The sequence below is a fragment of the Ceratotherium simum genome, chromosome 10, assembly GCF_057802395.1.
Source record: "Ceratotherium simum simum isolate JZ-2026a chromosome 10, ASM5780239v1, whole genome shotgun sequence".
Taxonomy (NCBI): Eukaryota; Metazoa; Chordata; class Mammalia; order Perissodactyla; family Rhinocerotidae; genus Ceratotherium; species Ceratotherium simum.
In genome coordinates this window covers 38,031,742-38,049,098 of record NC_141909.1, presented here as the reverse complement: position 1 = coordinate 38,049,098, position 17,357 = coordinate 38,031,742, and the positions used below count along the sequence as shown (strand labels likewise).

Genomic DNA, 17,357 nt, shown 5'->3' with positions numbered 1-17,357 from the left:
ATACTTTCATAGTGTATGAAATTACTTGATTATTTATTTGCTTAGTTTATATTTTTAAAAAAAAACTTTTTTTCTAATTCAGACCTAATGTTAATATTAACTTGGGCTCTGTTAACAGGCATGTGTTTATTAGAAAAAATAAAATTTATAAAAAATTTATTTGTACGATTGCTTCTCTTAATTGGTTGTCTAGTAGTAAACAGTCTCTTACAGTGTGACCCCTTTTGAGTTTCTCTGTGAACAATTTCACGCATAGCTACTACCACAGTTCAGGGGCCTTTTTCTTTGTTTTACTTTCTTTTTTAATATCCTTTATCAAGGATCTGCTAAGGCAGTGGGCTAAGTGGTTTTAAGAATTTTACAATAATCTTCTCAATATACTTATAGTGAGGAAACTCAGGAGCAAGATATTAAGTGATCTGCCCTAGTTGTATATCTGGAAAATGGCAGGGCCTGGACACAAGCCTGTGTGATCTGATTCAAATTATAACCTCTTAGCCACTAAGAATACTTCCTAGATGTATAAGAAAATGTTTTTTATGTTACTGAATTTGCTACCAATGTAAGGAAAAATACATATACCTGAAGTAAACTAGTAAAGTCGACGTTCATTCAGTAATTCCTGCTACTCGAATTCTTACCTTAGTAAACTCTTTTTTGGAATTTATAGTTCTAAAAAAAGGAAAGTAGATTGATAAATATATATAATGTCTGTTTTTTTTTTTCCCCTGAGGCCTTACAGAAGAGAGAAAGGCACCTTAAAATTTTCCAAATCAGAGCTGCCCCGCACTTTTAACATAAGAATTCAAGGACATTAATTGGTCTGCATTTCCTAAGGTTCATCAGAAAACCGTTTAGAATTTATTTCTGAGCCTCTAAAGAGAGAACCTAGCAGAAATACCTTCCTGCCACCAAGATTAGCAGTGGGAGGTTTGCAGGCATGAGTGGGAGGTGGTTAGAGAAAAAATATAATTGCTTTCTACTTCTTACTCCAAGCCTACTTCAGATCCCTCCTCCGGACATTTCTATCCTTATAAATAAGGTTTCTTGGGTAAATCCTTCTTCATCTCCCCAAGCAATTTGATATTCCCTCACCAACTTCTTGTACAACTGGCACTTAAATCTATCACAGCACTTACTCAGGGCACAGCAGTCATTTGCTTACAAGTGCCTTTCTTCCCACTGTTCTGGATGTAAAGAACCATTGTTGGCCGGCTCCGTGGCTTAGCGGTTAAGTGCGCGCGCTCTGATGCTGGCGGCCCGGGTTCGGATCCCGGGCGCGCCCCAAGGCACCACTTTTCCGTCCAGCGCGAGGCCGAGTCCCACGTACAGCAACTAGAAGGATGTGAACCTATGACATACAACTATCTGCTGGGGCTTTGGGGGGAAAAAAAAAAAAAAAAGAACCATTGTTGTTTAAAATTATGGCTCCAACATCGATTTCGGTTCCTGGCATTATAATAGGTATTTAGTGAATATTTAACAGGTGAATATGTTGCATTATGAATATATTGCTTTTAACTTGTCTTTACCCTACAAATTATAGAGAATCATTTATTCATTTTAATGTGGATCTGTAATTTCTATATGCTTGCTTAATTTCAAGCCAATGAAAGTATTGAGTTTTTTCTGAAAATTCTTGAATTATGATAAGTGCTTCAGTTAAATTAATACCAGAATATATGAATGATAGCATTAGTCCAAAAAAAGTTTTTTGATCACTAAAATAATCCCATTTGTGACCCAAGATCTAATTACTTTGGGTTGTGAATGTATATCTAGGAACGTCATATGTTTGTTAAAGATGTGTACTTACATAAGCTAGACCACTTGAGAAGCAACAAACACATAGAGAATTAGAGACGAGCTGTCAAAACATAAACATTGCATTGATTGGTTAATCCACTTCTCTGTTTCAGCTCTTCCTGATCGGTCGGTGCTGTTGATTTCCTGGGATGTAGAAAAATTAATGCAGCGTATTTATTGTTAAAAAGACACCGCTTTATCTGAAATCACCTTAGCTTCCTTTCTACTATATCCTTTGGTATTACTTTGCTAGTTCAACTCAGTAGTCAAGCTTTTAGTCTCCATGGTTACTTTTGCAAATCCGATTTGGTGAGAAGATCAGAGCAAAAAATCAATCAAGGCAGTGCTTGGACAGGCAATTTAGCTCTTCTCCCTAGTGTGGGCACTTCATGACCTGTTTCCTGGAGTCCTGTAGGAATTATCTTAATTTTTAACTGACATGAAACTAGCTTTAATATAATTCCCCTTTTCAAGATTTAAATTAAAAATTAACTCCCTGTAAGCATCTTCTATACCAGTTAACGTCTAAATATATTATTTGTATCAGCTAATTCTTGCACGTCATTTATGTCTGTTAATAGAAGTGAGAGAAAAGGAGAGGTTTTGGATATTTGGAAAAACATAGACATTCAAATATATGTTATTATTTATTTATTCTTTTGGTGAGGAAGGTTGCCCCTGAACTAACATCTGTGCCAATCCTCCTCTATTTTTTGTATATGGAATGCCACCACATCATGGTTTGACTGGTGTTGCATAGGTCTGTGCCTGGGATCTGAATCCCGGGCCACCAAAGTGGAATGCACAAAGTTAACCACTACACCACTAGGCTGGCCCCCAATATATATTCTTTTTAAAAGGACTTCAACATTTTTGTGTGTGAGCATGGGGGATAGGGAATATGACAGTTGTGAATTTCCAAACAATCATACCTCAACTTTCTGAATTACTACTAAGAAGAAATAGAGATTTAAAGTTACATTCAGATACCTTAACTAACAAAGATGATCTGTCTTAAGATGGGGAAAAAATGCAGTAGAATACAAATATGTTTATATTGGGCAGCAATATCAAGTTATAATGAGTATAACATTATCTATATACAATAAAAATACTTTATATTTTTTACTGTAAGTAAATTAGTATTCATAATTTACTTTGATAGTTTGAGCCAATATTAAGCATTTTCTTCATAATCATATTTAGTAAAATGGATTTCAGATCTGTATCATGAAATTCTCTTCTTAGTTCTATAAAGTGTAGACTGTAACTCTGAAGAAACTTTTATTTTGAATATAGAAATACGGATCTTCCTCAACTTACAATGGAGTTACTTCCAGATAAACCCTTCATTAGTTGAAAATATCCTAAGTTGTAAGGTGCATTCAATACACCTAAGCTGCAGTACATTGTGACTTAGCCTAGCCTACCTTAAATGTGCTCAGAACGCTTACTTTAGCCTACAGTTGGGAGAATAAAAATTAACTATTATGGTCTACCTCTATGTTTGCTCTGGAATCTGTGCCACATGAAAGCCAGAACCAGCACATTTAAAATAAGAGACACAGACACCATGGGTACTTTTTATAACTCTAATTTAGTTTCTAAACCAAAAGCAAATAACACGTTTTTAGGACATCTGAGCAGTAGTGTAGTATGAGAATATCATTACTTTCTTTGCTTCTGTACCTTCTCTGTATGTCTTTCCTCTGGCTCCTGACAACAGAGCACTCCTAGCCACTTCTGGTTTGGTTCTGCCTGATTCCAATTGACTTTTTGCACAAATAAACTCTTAAAAATTTTAATACGCCTCAGTTTATAGGCATACCTGGAAGATATTGCAGGTTCAGTTCCAGACCGCCACAATAAAGCAGATATCACAATAAAGCAAGTCACGCAATTTTTTGGGTTTTCCAGTGCATAAAAAAGTTATGTTTACACTATACTGTAGTCTATTAAGGGTGCAATAGCACTATGTCTAAAAAACAATATACATACCTTAATTAAAAAATACTTTATTGCTAAAAAATGCTAACCATCATCTGAGCCTTCAGCAAGTCATAGTCTTTTTGCTGGTGGAAGGTCTTATAAAAAATGCAATTTCTGCAAAGCAAAGCACAATAAAGAAGTATGCCTGCATCATTTTTTTTTTTCCTGAAGAATATTGGTCCTGAGCTAGCATCTGTTGCCAATCTTCCTCATTTTTTACATGAGGAAGATTAGCCCTGAGCTAACATCTGTGCCAATCTTCCTCTACCCTGCATGTGGTTCACTGCTGCAGCATGGCTGACCAGTGGTGCAGGTCCACACCTGGGATCCGAACCTGCAAACCCGGGCCACTGACGCAGAACGTGCTGAACTTAACCACTATGCCACAGGGCTGCCCCCACCTGTATCTCTTCACAATAAAAACATTTTAATTTTTTCTCAGTTTAATACCAAACGTGTTTCTACTGTGGGTTTGATTTTCTTCATCTATGTATCAATTCTAAATATTCGTGATTTTGAAAATACAAGTTCTTCACTGGGCAGGAAACAGGTTTGTCCTTCTAAGCAACCTGGGGTTTCCCTCCCAAGCAACTCAAGAAAATTGAGCTTACTAAGAAGCACTCTGATTAATTATAAACCAGAAATTTGTTTATGTGAGACCAGGGATTACTTCTGAACTCTCTAGTGTCAGTAAGACTGAAACGGATTATTTCAAGATAATGGGTACAGTATGAACATTTGATATACTTTCTCTTGCATCTTCCTTTTAAAAACTGTAGCTTTTTATAATTGGGACTCTCTGATTATCATATATCATATTTCACCTAGCTAACTACTATTTCTCTGCTGGGTTTGGGGGGTTTCCAATAAGTAGCATCCTTCTTCCCCACCTAGTTTCTGAACCAAATAAAAAAATTAGACAAAGTGAAAGCAGATAAGAGCTAAAACATTACTTTTATTCCTCATAAAGCTTATATTGGAGTACATGGAGTAAATATGAGAGCTAAGCAGGACTACTAACTCCCTACTTGATGCCTTAATTGAGAAAACCAGAGAAGGAAATAGAGTTTGCAGAGAAATAATTACTAAATTTGTATTTCTCAAAGATTAACAAGTCACGTTAGGTGTTTTGTTAAAAAGCAGGATCTCATTTAGCAGCTCTACGTGGGCCCCAGATTTAGCATTTCTAACAAGCTCCTAAATGATAGTAAAGTCTCTGTCCAGGGACTGTACTCTGATTGGTAAGGACCTAGACCAGGTGTCAGCAAACTTTTTCTATAAAGGACCAGACAATAAATGTTCTAGGCCTTGTAGCCATATGGTTTCTGTTGCAACTCTTCAACTCTGCCAGTGTATCTAGAAAGTAGTCACAGACAATACACAAAGGAGTAAGCATGGCTGTGTTTAAATAACACTTTATTTATAGACACTGGAATTTGAGTTTCATGTGATTTTCATGTGTCATGAAATATTATTCTTCTTTTGATATTTTTTTAATCATTTAAAGCTGTGAAAACCATTCTTAGCTTATAGACCATAAGAAAACAAGCAGTGAACTGCATTGAGCCTGCAGCCCGTGGTTGCCGACCCCTGACCTAGATCATTGACTCACCCTGGCCCCAACAGAGAAAGAAAAGGAAAAAGAGTAAATCTCCTGAAGTTAGATAGAAAAACAACTCGAGCTAAAATACACTAATGTCAATTGTGAGGACAAATACAAATGATAAATAAGAGGCTTAATTCTCCCTGTTGAAAATAAGGGAAGAGATTTCCCTCACTTCTTTTTTCTCAGACCGTTTACTTCAGGAATTTGTAATTCTGAGTACTTTCTCCTCTCTTCGAAATGTATGTAAATCATTTCAAAAACTAAGTAGGCCTTTGTCAGCTTTATGACCTAGGAATGTCTTCTCAAGGACCTCGGAGCCATCTCTTTGAAATGTAATCATCAAGGAAGATAGCACCCCTGTCTCCCAGTTCCTGTGGGAGGGTAGGAGCCTAACTTTGGTGGGACCCTTGTTCCAAGTCCTGCTGTCATAAAATTTTGAGAAGTGTGCTTTTCCTCTCACGCTAATTAGCTAACACAGATGGTCACCCCAACGACTGGGTAAAGTTAGGATGAACTATGTGGGAAATGGTGCTATCCAGTCCTTTTACTTGAGAACTAGTTATTGTTTATCTTGAAAATATGCATGTAATGTGCTGTGCCTGCTTGGGTATATAAAAGGGTGAGATTTCTTTCTGTCTTTGCAATCTCTTAGTGGGTTGGCTGTGATGTGCATCACATTGGGTAACGGGCACTGAGCACAGTGCCTGGAACGTGTAGAGTTTGATACCTGGTCATGGAAATAATAAGCAAATAGGGGCCAGGCGTATAGCATAGTGGTTGGGTTCAGTGTGCTCCACTTTGGCAGCCCAGGTTTGTGGGTTCAGATCCCAGGTGAGGACCTACACCATTTGTTGGCCATGTTGTGGTGGTGACCCACATACAAAATAGAGGAAAATTGGCACAGATGTTAACTCAGGGCTAATCTTCCTCAAGCAAAAATAATAATAAGCAAATAAAATAAGTGATTCTGTTTTCACAATGTGTTTTCCATATATTATGAATATATAAATATTTTTGTGTAGTTGCTTCTGTTAATTTTCATTCATTTTCAAGCATAAAAAATTTAAATGTCAATAATTTTTCAATCACTGAAAGTTACAAATTAATCTAAAAATGATAAATTGAAACTGTTCCAAGTATATCCATGTATCTGATATATAAATGCATTGTAGGGGAGCAGAATTCGCCACCTCAATGTGTGTCTCTTTGGCACAAGGATTATTTGGGACTGGTTATTTTGTTTAAAAAACTGCAGGCATGAGAGAAGCTCTGAAAACCAAGTAGAAGTTACCCTTTATAAGAGACATTTACATTTGTAAGGGAAATCTCCACTTGTAAATGTGTCTCCCTCCCTGTACCAGGAAGAGGGGAATGACCTCTTATCAATGTGTAAGGCAAGTACTTAAATCTGTGTAATAACCTTACTCTTGTTTACTGTGCTTTTCCTGGTAATCTCCCATAAAAATCTTCCTTTTTATGGGAGAAAATGTGGGTGACTCACCCCACCTCCAACATCCTCCTTTGTCTTTAGGTGAGGATGATATTTAAGGTGGTGACCTCGGCCGTTCTGGCTGAATTATTTGGTTTTCCTTGGTTTCTCTTGTGTATACATATTATTAAACTTTGTTTGATTTTCTCCTGTTATTCTGTCTCACATCAATTTAATTCTTAGACCAATCAGAAGGACCTAGAGGGTAGAAGAATTGTCTTCCTCCCTGACAGCATATAAACTTCTGAATTAGAATCTGTGTATATATGAAGTATCTAATTATTGTGACTATCCAATTATAGAAACAAAGCAAAAACAACATGCAAAATTTATATAGTCATGAAATATTAATTTTACAGATGGGACAACCATAATCCATTAGATGATACATTGTTAGACCTTTTGAAATTATCTAGTAGGGTATTAATGGACTATATATAAGAAAAAATCCTGATAAACTTTTGTAGAGAACAAATTAACAAAGTTGCCTGTAGGGGAGGAAAAATCATTTTACCTCTACCCTTCTAAGTTCTTGGCTGAGACCTCCCTATAAACAAGGACAGTTTAACAGGAGAAAAACAAACAGAAATTTAATAACGTGTATACCTCCTGTATACATGGGAGAGACCCCGGAAAACTGAGTAACTCTCTAAACGACCCAAGCCATCACCTTAAATATCATCTCCAGCTAGAGATAAAAGAAGATGTTGGGTGGAGGGGCCATTTATGGGAGGCTGTCAAGAAAATCACAGCAAACAAGGGTAAGGTTGTTATTCAGATTTAGGTGGTGGCCTTCTCCATTATTGAGGGTTTCTAGAGATTTAGTCATCCTCCTCTTCCTGTTACAGAGGGAGACACACTTAAAAATGGAGATTTCCCTTATAAATATAAATGTCCCTTACAAAAGAGTAACTTCTATTAGGTTTTCAGAGCTTTTCCTGTGCCTACTGTTTCTTAAAAAATAACCAGCTCAATGGTTTTAGCTGATTAGTTGCAAATTTTTATTTTCTAAATAGACTTTCTGGTTTCTTCAAACCATACATTTTAAAAATTTGCAACTAATTAGCTAAAACCTGCGATAAAATAATAACTCTAAAAAATTAACATTTAGGGGCCGGCCCCATGGTCTAGTGGTTAAGATTGATGTGCTCTGTTTTGGCAGCCCAGGTTCAGTTCCCGGGTGCGGACCTACACCACTCGTCAGCAGCCAGGCTGTAGTGGTGACCCACATACGAAATAGAGGAAAATTGGCACAGATGTTAGCTCAGGGCAAATCTTCCTCAGGGAAAAAAATATATAATATTGAAATATCTACTGTCTCATAGTTCTAGATTGAAATGTTTCTATTAAAAAAATTTAAGATTTTGCAGTTTGGGAGAATTCTTCTTTTAAATATATTCATGTCACTCACTCGTTAAAACTATACATATTGTTTTTAGTATTTTAAAAGAGGTGAAAATTGCAGTACAAATAATAAGATATATAAAAATTAAAATTAATCTTTTAGGCATGAAGGGCAGCAGAATTTACCACCCCAAAATCTGCCTCTTTGGCATAGGATTATCTTGAGCTGGTTATCTCCCTTTGAGGTGAAATGTCAGCTCAAGACAGAGGATTCACTATTTGGCTCTTTAAATAAAAAGGTATATCTAAGGAAAGGAAGTATAGACAATAGCATCAATGAGGTTTATTTTTCCAAGATATTGTTCAGTTTTTTTATTACATTGTTAACCCCAGAGTATAACTTATTTTTATAAATAGCACTATGAAATCTTAGAATATGTTCAATTTTTAATTGAAATATTTAGCTAATTAGTTGCAAATTTTTAAAATGTATGGTTTGAAAATATTTTAAATTTTAATGATGACTATTAATGATAATAGAAATTTATAATATAGTGTTCAATAGTATTTATAAAGTATGAAATCACTTCCAAACCTCCAAACATGGTAGTATTAAATTTTTTATGTTGTACCTTAAAAGTCAATAAAATACAATCAATCTCACAGTTAAAATAAACTCAAAATGATGACATTTGTTACATCTATCCTGGATACTGGAGCAATAGACTGAATAAGAATAGAAGCATTAGTGCAATCTCTTGAGAAATACTGGTTACCCAAAAAAGAGTCTAAGGAGTTTAAATTAAAGGAAAACTAGGGCTTCACATCAAAGGGGGATCCTTAGTGTAGCTGAATTATCATCAGTTGACAGAGTCAAATTTCAAGAATCCTGAATTGGAGTTATGGCAGGGTAGGCAGTAAGTTCTGGAACTCATTTAGCATGTGACCTTAGTGGACACTTTTCTTTTCAGTAAACCATGCAATGATATCTGTTCTCTCTATCTCATATAGGCTTTGAGTTTGATGGAATAAATGAAAATCAATAAGGAAAGTTAATATATTGAAGTATAGGAGGAAGCCATTTTGGTTTAAAACTGGTTTGGCCGAACTTGTTTTTCCAGAATGACCTGACATGGCCTGTCAAGCACGCATTGTACATCTGCTTTAAACATTTACAGTATCCCAAGCAAAGAATACTGCCTTTAAAGATAGAATGAATGCTACCCTCCACATCAGCATGTTTTTAAGGATAAGCATTCCTTCCAAGAAACCAGTGTCAGATTGACCTGCTATATACAGCAAAACATCTTGTGATTGTAGTAAAATGAAAAAAATATATTCCTGTCATATTTGTTCCTTATTCCAAAATGGTATATAACCATGCTGTACACCTCACTTCTCTGGAGTGCTTCCTTCCCTGGTGGAGGTTGCGCTCCCGGGCTATAGTCCTCAGAATTGGCTCATATATTAAACTCACCTCAATTTTGATACTTAGATTGATTATGGGTTATTTGCATTGACAAATCCATTGTTCATAGTGCTCTTTGATGCCCTTATTGTATGCATTATACTTATTATGCACACTTATTGTATGCATTATAAACACTAGTAGGCTAATATGATCTACACATGGAAAATAGTTGGTTGAATGCAGCAAATTTGGGAAAAAATCTCTCCCAGGAAAAAAATATTACTTATTTGTAAAAATGTTGATAAATTTATTAACCAAGTTTTAAATATGACCAGTACAAAATTTTACTGGTTAAAAAATAGACATACACCACTTGATCTTCTCCTCTATTCTTTAAAGTTTCACAAATAAGTTGTCCACTCAGTTATCTAATATTATCTGTATGTTCTATTGGAGAAAATATGTGGGTGGAAGAAATAGAATATACTTAATACTACTAAACTGTACACTTAGAAATGGTTAAGATGATAAATTTCATGTTATACATTTTTAAACTACAATTTAAAAAATTATTGATACTTTCTTAGCATCTTATAATGACATCGTTTTTCTGAAATAAAATGTAACTAATAAATTTGACCACAATTACATTTTTGGAAACTTCAGGTTTCCTAATATTTCCTTGACACGATTCATCAATCAATATTTTCCTTGGTTATTAGATTTCAAACATTTTTCGCCACTCAGCAATAGAACTCAATTCTATGGTTTACATTGACTCAAAAAAGAGATTTTCTTGCCTTTTCTAGCTCCTGCAAAATTATTTGCACTCATTATAGGATGTGTATTTTTGAAGCACTAATGCTATCTCAAGTAAGTGACTATAGAAAAAAACAATAATTAAAGATTGCATTTGATGTCAGCATAGTGTTTAGGAGAAAATAAACTTATGTTTTGATGGAGATTTATACTTCCTGATTTTTTGAAAAATCAAGCAAAAAAAATGCCTGTCTCTGCAGTGTATTTTGTTAATTTTTTACTCAGATCTGAATTAAACTTTATTGAAGAAAGATACACTGATAAAAGCAAATTTTCCATCATTTATTAATTGTATTTAAAATTTACATGGATCTATTAAGGACATTGTGTAATGTTTCCACTTTATGCTTTAAACAATTACAAACATTCAGCATAAAATAATGTTCATATCAATGCAACAAGTTTGAAAAGTGGGGAATGAAAATCTGAAATCTGCCTTTCTTCTAACAATGATCATTAACACCCCAAATGAATGGATCCTAGATTTCTCTCTCAAAATTCTAAGTTTTGCTTTTTTTCTGAACAAAATTCTAAAAGACTTCACCATGCAATGGAGATATATATAACATTCAGAATAACTAGCTTCCATGCTTACACTGAACTCAACATTAGGCAAAAGCCCATAATTGTACTGATTCTTTGGCTCAGTGTGTTCAAAAAGCAAAGCGATGTGGTAAGCCTAATGAAAACAATCCTTTGTGTTTGCCAGCTTCCGATTGCTAAGACGGTTGCAATAAAATTCAACCATCGTCTCTGATGATATATGCAGCTTTGATAAGCAGGACAGTTTGTTTTCTGAATGCAAGAGACAAGCATGAATCTTTTGCTCTAATTGTCCTCGTAGCTTAGGAAAATGAGTAAGAAGCATGTTTGTTTTAATAAAACATCATTCTGCCTCCTGGTATGACCACATCTGATTTGGCAAATAGTAAACCAATCAGATTCTGTCAGATGAAATATCGTGTCTTCTACTCTTGGCAATCTTTTGGATATTGCCACAGATTATAAAACAATTGAATAGGTTGTAGCCATGAAAGTATCCATGTCACAAACATCCATCTCTCCTTTTAATTGCTCAAGAAAAACAAGCCTTTGGTAACTCTAGTTATTGTAAGCTACAATAGAAAACAAATTACCAATAACCATTCCTGAACTAACTAATACACGGCCAGATATTGTTCCCGTTGCAGTTGTGTGTTTTCTCGTTTCCTATGATTCTCTTTGATCGTCTACCTCTTTTGACATCAGTAGGTAAATCTGCAGAAATCCTTGTTCTTGAAGAGTTTTCATCTCAGCAAGTTCTCATTTTTGCCCTTGATATAAAAATAGCCACTCCAGCAAATAAAATCTCTCCAAATAAAACTAAATCAAGGTTGCTTGATGACTACCACACAGGCACCTGCTCTCCCAATATTCAAGGAAGCCATCTGTTGAAAAAGATGAAGCACAATTTAAGATAAATTTTACTGTCGTAGAAAAATATACAGATTGTAATATATTTAAAACACTCATATGCATGAAAATCATATATAAACGTGCTTATATTTTCTCAACTTAGCCACAAGTAGTACAATAAAAATCGGAATAGCGAAAAAGACATTTACAAAAAAACAATGATTTGTGTATTGAAATTTTTAAAACCTGCAATCACTTATGGAATTTTTAATAAAGGTAATAAAATATTTAATGATTTTTAGTGAAATGAAGCTGCTGTAGAAAAGTTTCCAGCAAAGATTTATTCTGGAGCCTGCATGGACACATTTGTGGTGATATTTCATAGTGATAGCTTGGAATATATTTTAGATGAAATAGCTATTATACTTATTGAAATCATTTTGAAGTTATTTCCCCAGATATTATACTGAATTAAATGTGTTATTCATTCATTCTAAACAGAGACATATAATGAAGTAACGTCAATATTTTGTCATAAATAGGCAATAATTACAATTGCTATAGGGCTTATTAAAAAAAAATTCCACCTTATGACAGTCATTGAAATGAGAACTGAGATTTGTTTTTAATAATCCTGAATATGAAATTGTCTAGAAATATATTAAAAACAATAATTTTTACAGAGTTTGTAATGAAAATTTATTCCATGGAGGTAAGCCAAGATTTCAATAATTTGAGCTTTAGATATCAATGATTTTTATTACAGTTTTCTGAAAATAATTTATGCACATAAAAATATCAGGGTAGACTAGAAATTACAGGATATTATTTCAAACTGAAAAGAAAGTGAATAAAATTTAAGAAATAAAATAGCTAAGAGCAAAATAACTGGGATCACATACATTATCCTATTTATTAAGAAAGGATATAGTCTCACTCTCTAAATATTAAAATTAGCACCATTATCTACTAGTTCTGTTAAATATACCTACTGTTACCTGCCATCCCTCTGCAGGTTAAAAAAAATAAAAAGCAGAAAACTTCCCATATGATATAATTTTTTATTCTGTTCATTTAATACATTATTTTTTAAATAGCTAATTTCATGCACTATCTCTTATCTTTCTCATAGATAATTGCTCAAAATGATAGGAGGAAAGGGTCACGTGAATATATTGATAGCATACTGTGTGTTAAAAATAATTTTTATAGATCACCACAGTGACCTTCATAATCCCATCATGTATTATTATCTCCCTATGATAGTGTGAGAATGGAGTGTCTAGAGACAATATGTAAATCTCCTAACATCAGTGTATACAAACTGAAATATATCTGACTCCAAAGGCTCACATTTTCCATTGTCTCTCTTTTAGTTTCCAATGATTTTCAAGCGTTGATTCACAGCTGAGTAATCTAAGGAACTTTTACAAAGGGGATGTACTCAAGCCACTCATTAGGAATGGGATGAGTATTGGGTAGTTGCACTTTGAAAAGTTTTCTAAATACCCTCTGATGTTCATTCAATACTGAGAAATACTGTGCATAGTTTTTAGGCGAAGTATCGAGTTAATAGCTTCACTTGATAGCTACACCTCCATCTATATCTGTATCTCTGTATATGCTTGTATGTGTGTGTAAAAATGAATCTCTGCTCTTTTTTCCAAAAATGTACTATTCTTCTTGTGTTTCCTGTGTTAGTGAATGATACCACTCTGTACCCAGATTCTCAAGACAGGAGCCTATATCACGTCCATGACTGTTGGTTTTACTCACTCAACCCTACATCTGAATAATCATCAAGCCCTCTAAGTAGATCACCAGCCAACTTAATTACATTCATTCCTACTGTCTTCAATCTAGTTCAGATTACAATTTTACCTCCAGTAGATTAGTAAAATGTCCTCCTAACAAATTTCTCTGACTCCAATCTTACTTTCTACTAACAATTTTTTACATCCTCTCAAGTGCAATCATTTAAAAAGACAATTCTGATTATTTACTAACCCTGTTTAAAATCTTTTATTAACTTCACTTCAGTATCATGTAAAGTCAAGATTCTATAACATGGTATCTGACCCTACATACTGTAGACTTCATCTCTCCAAACTCATTGCTCGTCATTATTTCTTACCCAGTGAAACAGGCCATGTGTTCTCCTTCCTGAAGCTCTTTACAAATTCTGTTCCTTAAACAAAAGGATCCCCTTATTTTCATCTGGTTAACTATTACTCATCTGTCAGACCTTATTCTACATTTCACTTCCTGAAGGAATATTTCTCTACCCAACACACTTAAGTTCTATCATAGTGCTAAGTATTTCCCTTACCACAGAATTTATCATGCTATTTTAAGAATTTAATATATTCTACATAAATACATTTTGAATATTTAAGAGAGATTTTCTTCTTTTCCTCCTTGGTCCAACTTTATCTTATTTAATATGTATTTTTAAAAATCTGCCCTGCCCACTCTCCAGGGTTATACATTTCAGCCTTAGTATGATAACCTAAAAAGGCTGGCAAAAGAACCAATTAGATAAAGGCAACTGAGGATGTCGATATCTCACCAGGCTTCCCTGGAACTCTTTCTTAATATCTTCTATATCTGTTGTGTGCAAGTAAACTAAACCCATGCACAACAGAGCAAACTGAGTTGTGACAATAATTCTCAATTGATTTATTTAATAAACATTCATATATCTCTTACCCCATGCCAGCAACTATGGTAGTCTTTGGAGACATGACCATAAATGACACACTATCTTTGTTTCTTTACAGCTGCAGGTGGATGCAGCAGAACAGCACTATGACAGTGTACCAAGAGAACACAGGAAAGGGTGATTTTACCCAGGCCAGGGGAAATGGAATAAAGTTCTTCTTTTTAGGTCTTAAAGCACACGTATTGTTCTTTCCAATAAAATGAAAGAAATAAAACCAATGTTGAATAGCAAAGTCAAATTTATTTAAAACACACATATACATGCACGCACGCACACATGCATGCATGTGTTCTCTGTAAAACTAACTCTCTAAGACACAAGTCTGGCAATTGCTCCCTAATCTGTTTCCATTATTTCCAATTCTAGCTAGCTTGGGGAGTTTTGCAAGTATATATTCTTGGATATTTTAGTATTGTTTGCTTACTTATTCTAATGCTTAGTCATTTGGGGGTGCCAATGATAAATGGGATAACCAATTGATTTTGTCCGTTTATTGGATAAATGGAGGGAAAGTGACAGAAATTATGTAGCAAATACACGAATCTTTTCTAGTGGCCTGGAATCCTGAAAATTTTCAAAGGGATTTCATGTGGGTCTGCTATTGGTCCCTCGAGAGTCTTAAAAATATAAATAATGAAAAGATATGGATGTAAAATCTTAAAGTAATTTAAGAGCTTTAAAATTAATGCTTGTTGTACTAAAATAAAGTTGTTATAAAACATTTTAAATACCACTTTGCTGTTTGTAAGGTACTGTATGATCCAAAAGAGCGTAATAAAATACAGATGAGGGAAAGTGGTCTTTAGCAGGCTTTTACTTATTATTACTACACACATTATGTTGATTTCAATTTTAGAGGAGTGATAAGTATAATGGCTCATCATTATAAATACGTAATGAAGATATTCTATTATATCATTTATATGCCCATAAACTTTCTTTATGTAATGTTTATTTGTAAAAGCAGCATATTTAAAATATTTGCCATTGAACTGGTACATTTCCTTAGCAAATCAACAATCATTAATCCATGCAGTGTTCCATTTGTAAACACTAGGGACCCAGAAAGGTAAGAATTTAAATAAATACTCTAAAATTTTAGTGGAATAATTACTAGCTTCTTTTACATTTGCTGCTTTTTGGATAAGGAATGTTTTTTCTCTCACAATTAAAGTAAAACAAAATCATACAACTTAGTTCTCCAAATACTTCCCCTTCTTCCCTCCATTCTACCTTCTTCCTTCCTCCTTAGCCAAATTCATCTATCTTTATTGGCATCAAAGGGTTTTCCCTTAGGGCAGAGTAAGATTCGCAAGGCAGGTACCTTACCCTGGCCATTAGGAATTTGGTTTTGTATTTCAAAGTCAGCCTCTGTAAATATTGCCGTTGAACACTATCATCCAAACTGGCAAAATCAGGCCAGCCCTGGTGGCCTAGTTCTTAAGTTCTGGCCACTGCGCTTCAGCGGCCCAGGTTTGGTTCCCAGGCACAGACATATACCAGTTGTCTGTCAGTGGCCACGCTGTAGCGGGGGCTCACATACAAAAAGAGGAAGATTGGCATCAGATGTTAGCTCAGGGTGAATCTTCCTCAGTATAAGAAAAAATAAACTGGGGGGCCAGTGCAGTGGCGTATCAGTTAAGTGGGCGCGCTCCACTTCAGCGGCCCGGGGTTTGCAGGTTTGGATCCCGGGCGCGCACCAACACACCACTTGTCAAGCCATGCTGTGGCGGCATCCCATATAAAGCAAAGGAAGATGGGCACGGATGTTAGCCCAGGGCCAATCTTCCTCAGCAAAAAGAGGAGGATTGGCATCGGATGTTAGCTCAAGGCTAATCTTCCTAACAAAAAAAAACAAAAAAACAAAAAAAAAAACCTGGCACACTCAAGGAAGTTATGTATCTTTAAAAATAAGTATCTTTAAAAGAAATTTACTTCAATGTATACTCCAGTTCTTCAGATAAGTTTTAGTCCTTTTTTGTGACCAAAAATAGATCTCTCTACCCACTGAGGAGTATGAGGAGAGATTATTATTCTGCTGCAACTCAATAGGGCTTTGTAATTTTATTGCACTCGTTCATGGAAATGGTTTGTTTGTTTGTTTGTTTGAACAGTATTGTGCTTTTAGTTTTCTGATAAAGGAGAGAAATAATAGAAATATCAAGAGATTTGGAAAAGAAAGGAAAGTAGGGAGAAATTAAATGTAAGGACACAAATCTACGAATATATCCATTCCTTCCTTTACAAGCAAGGCCATAGTAGCTATGGTAGTAGCTACCAGCATAGTAGCTATCCAGCATAAGGTGTTTTCCACTACAATTAAGCTTCCCTGTCCTCATGCTCCCCCAACACTCACACACACACCAACACAAATCCTCTAGCTGTTGACCTGAATGGGAGCTGCTATATTCCAGCATGATCCTGAGTCTCTAACCACAGTGAATACTCAAGGAATAACACCTCACCTAAGATCAGCCAATTATTTGACTCCATCTTCCTGGGCAAAGTGATTGTCCAGGAGTGAGGGCTTTATACATGGCAGACCATTCAGAGCCCTTTGCTGTTCTTGTTTTTTTTTTTTGTTTTTTGTTGAGGAAGATTCACCCTGAGCTAATATCCACGCCAGTCTTCCTCTACTTTTTTTAACATGTGGGCTGCCAGCACAGCAGGGCCACTAACAGAGCAGTATAGGTCCGCGCCAGGGAACCAAACGCGGGCCACCAAAGCAGAGCATGCTGAACTTAACCACTAGGCCACCGGGGCTGGCCCTGCTGTT

General features: G+C 35.2%; 1 protein-coding gene across 2 annotated transcripts in view; it reads right to left on the bottom strand.

Moving 5' to 3' along the window:
• Nucleotides 1-11,831: 11,831 nt before the first annotated feature.
• KLHL1 (kelch like family member 1) overlaps nt 11,832-17,357 on the bottom strand; it is a 348,324-nt gene continuing 342,798 nt past the window's right edge. For both annotated transcript variants that reach the window (XM_014781788.2, XM_087435763.1), the window contains one exon: nt 11,832-11,891. In XM_014781788.2, coding sequence (XP_014637274.2) covers nt 11,832-11,891 — 60 coding nt within the window. The remainder of the gene's footprint in view (nt 11,892-17,357) is intronic.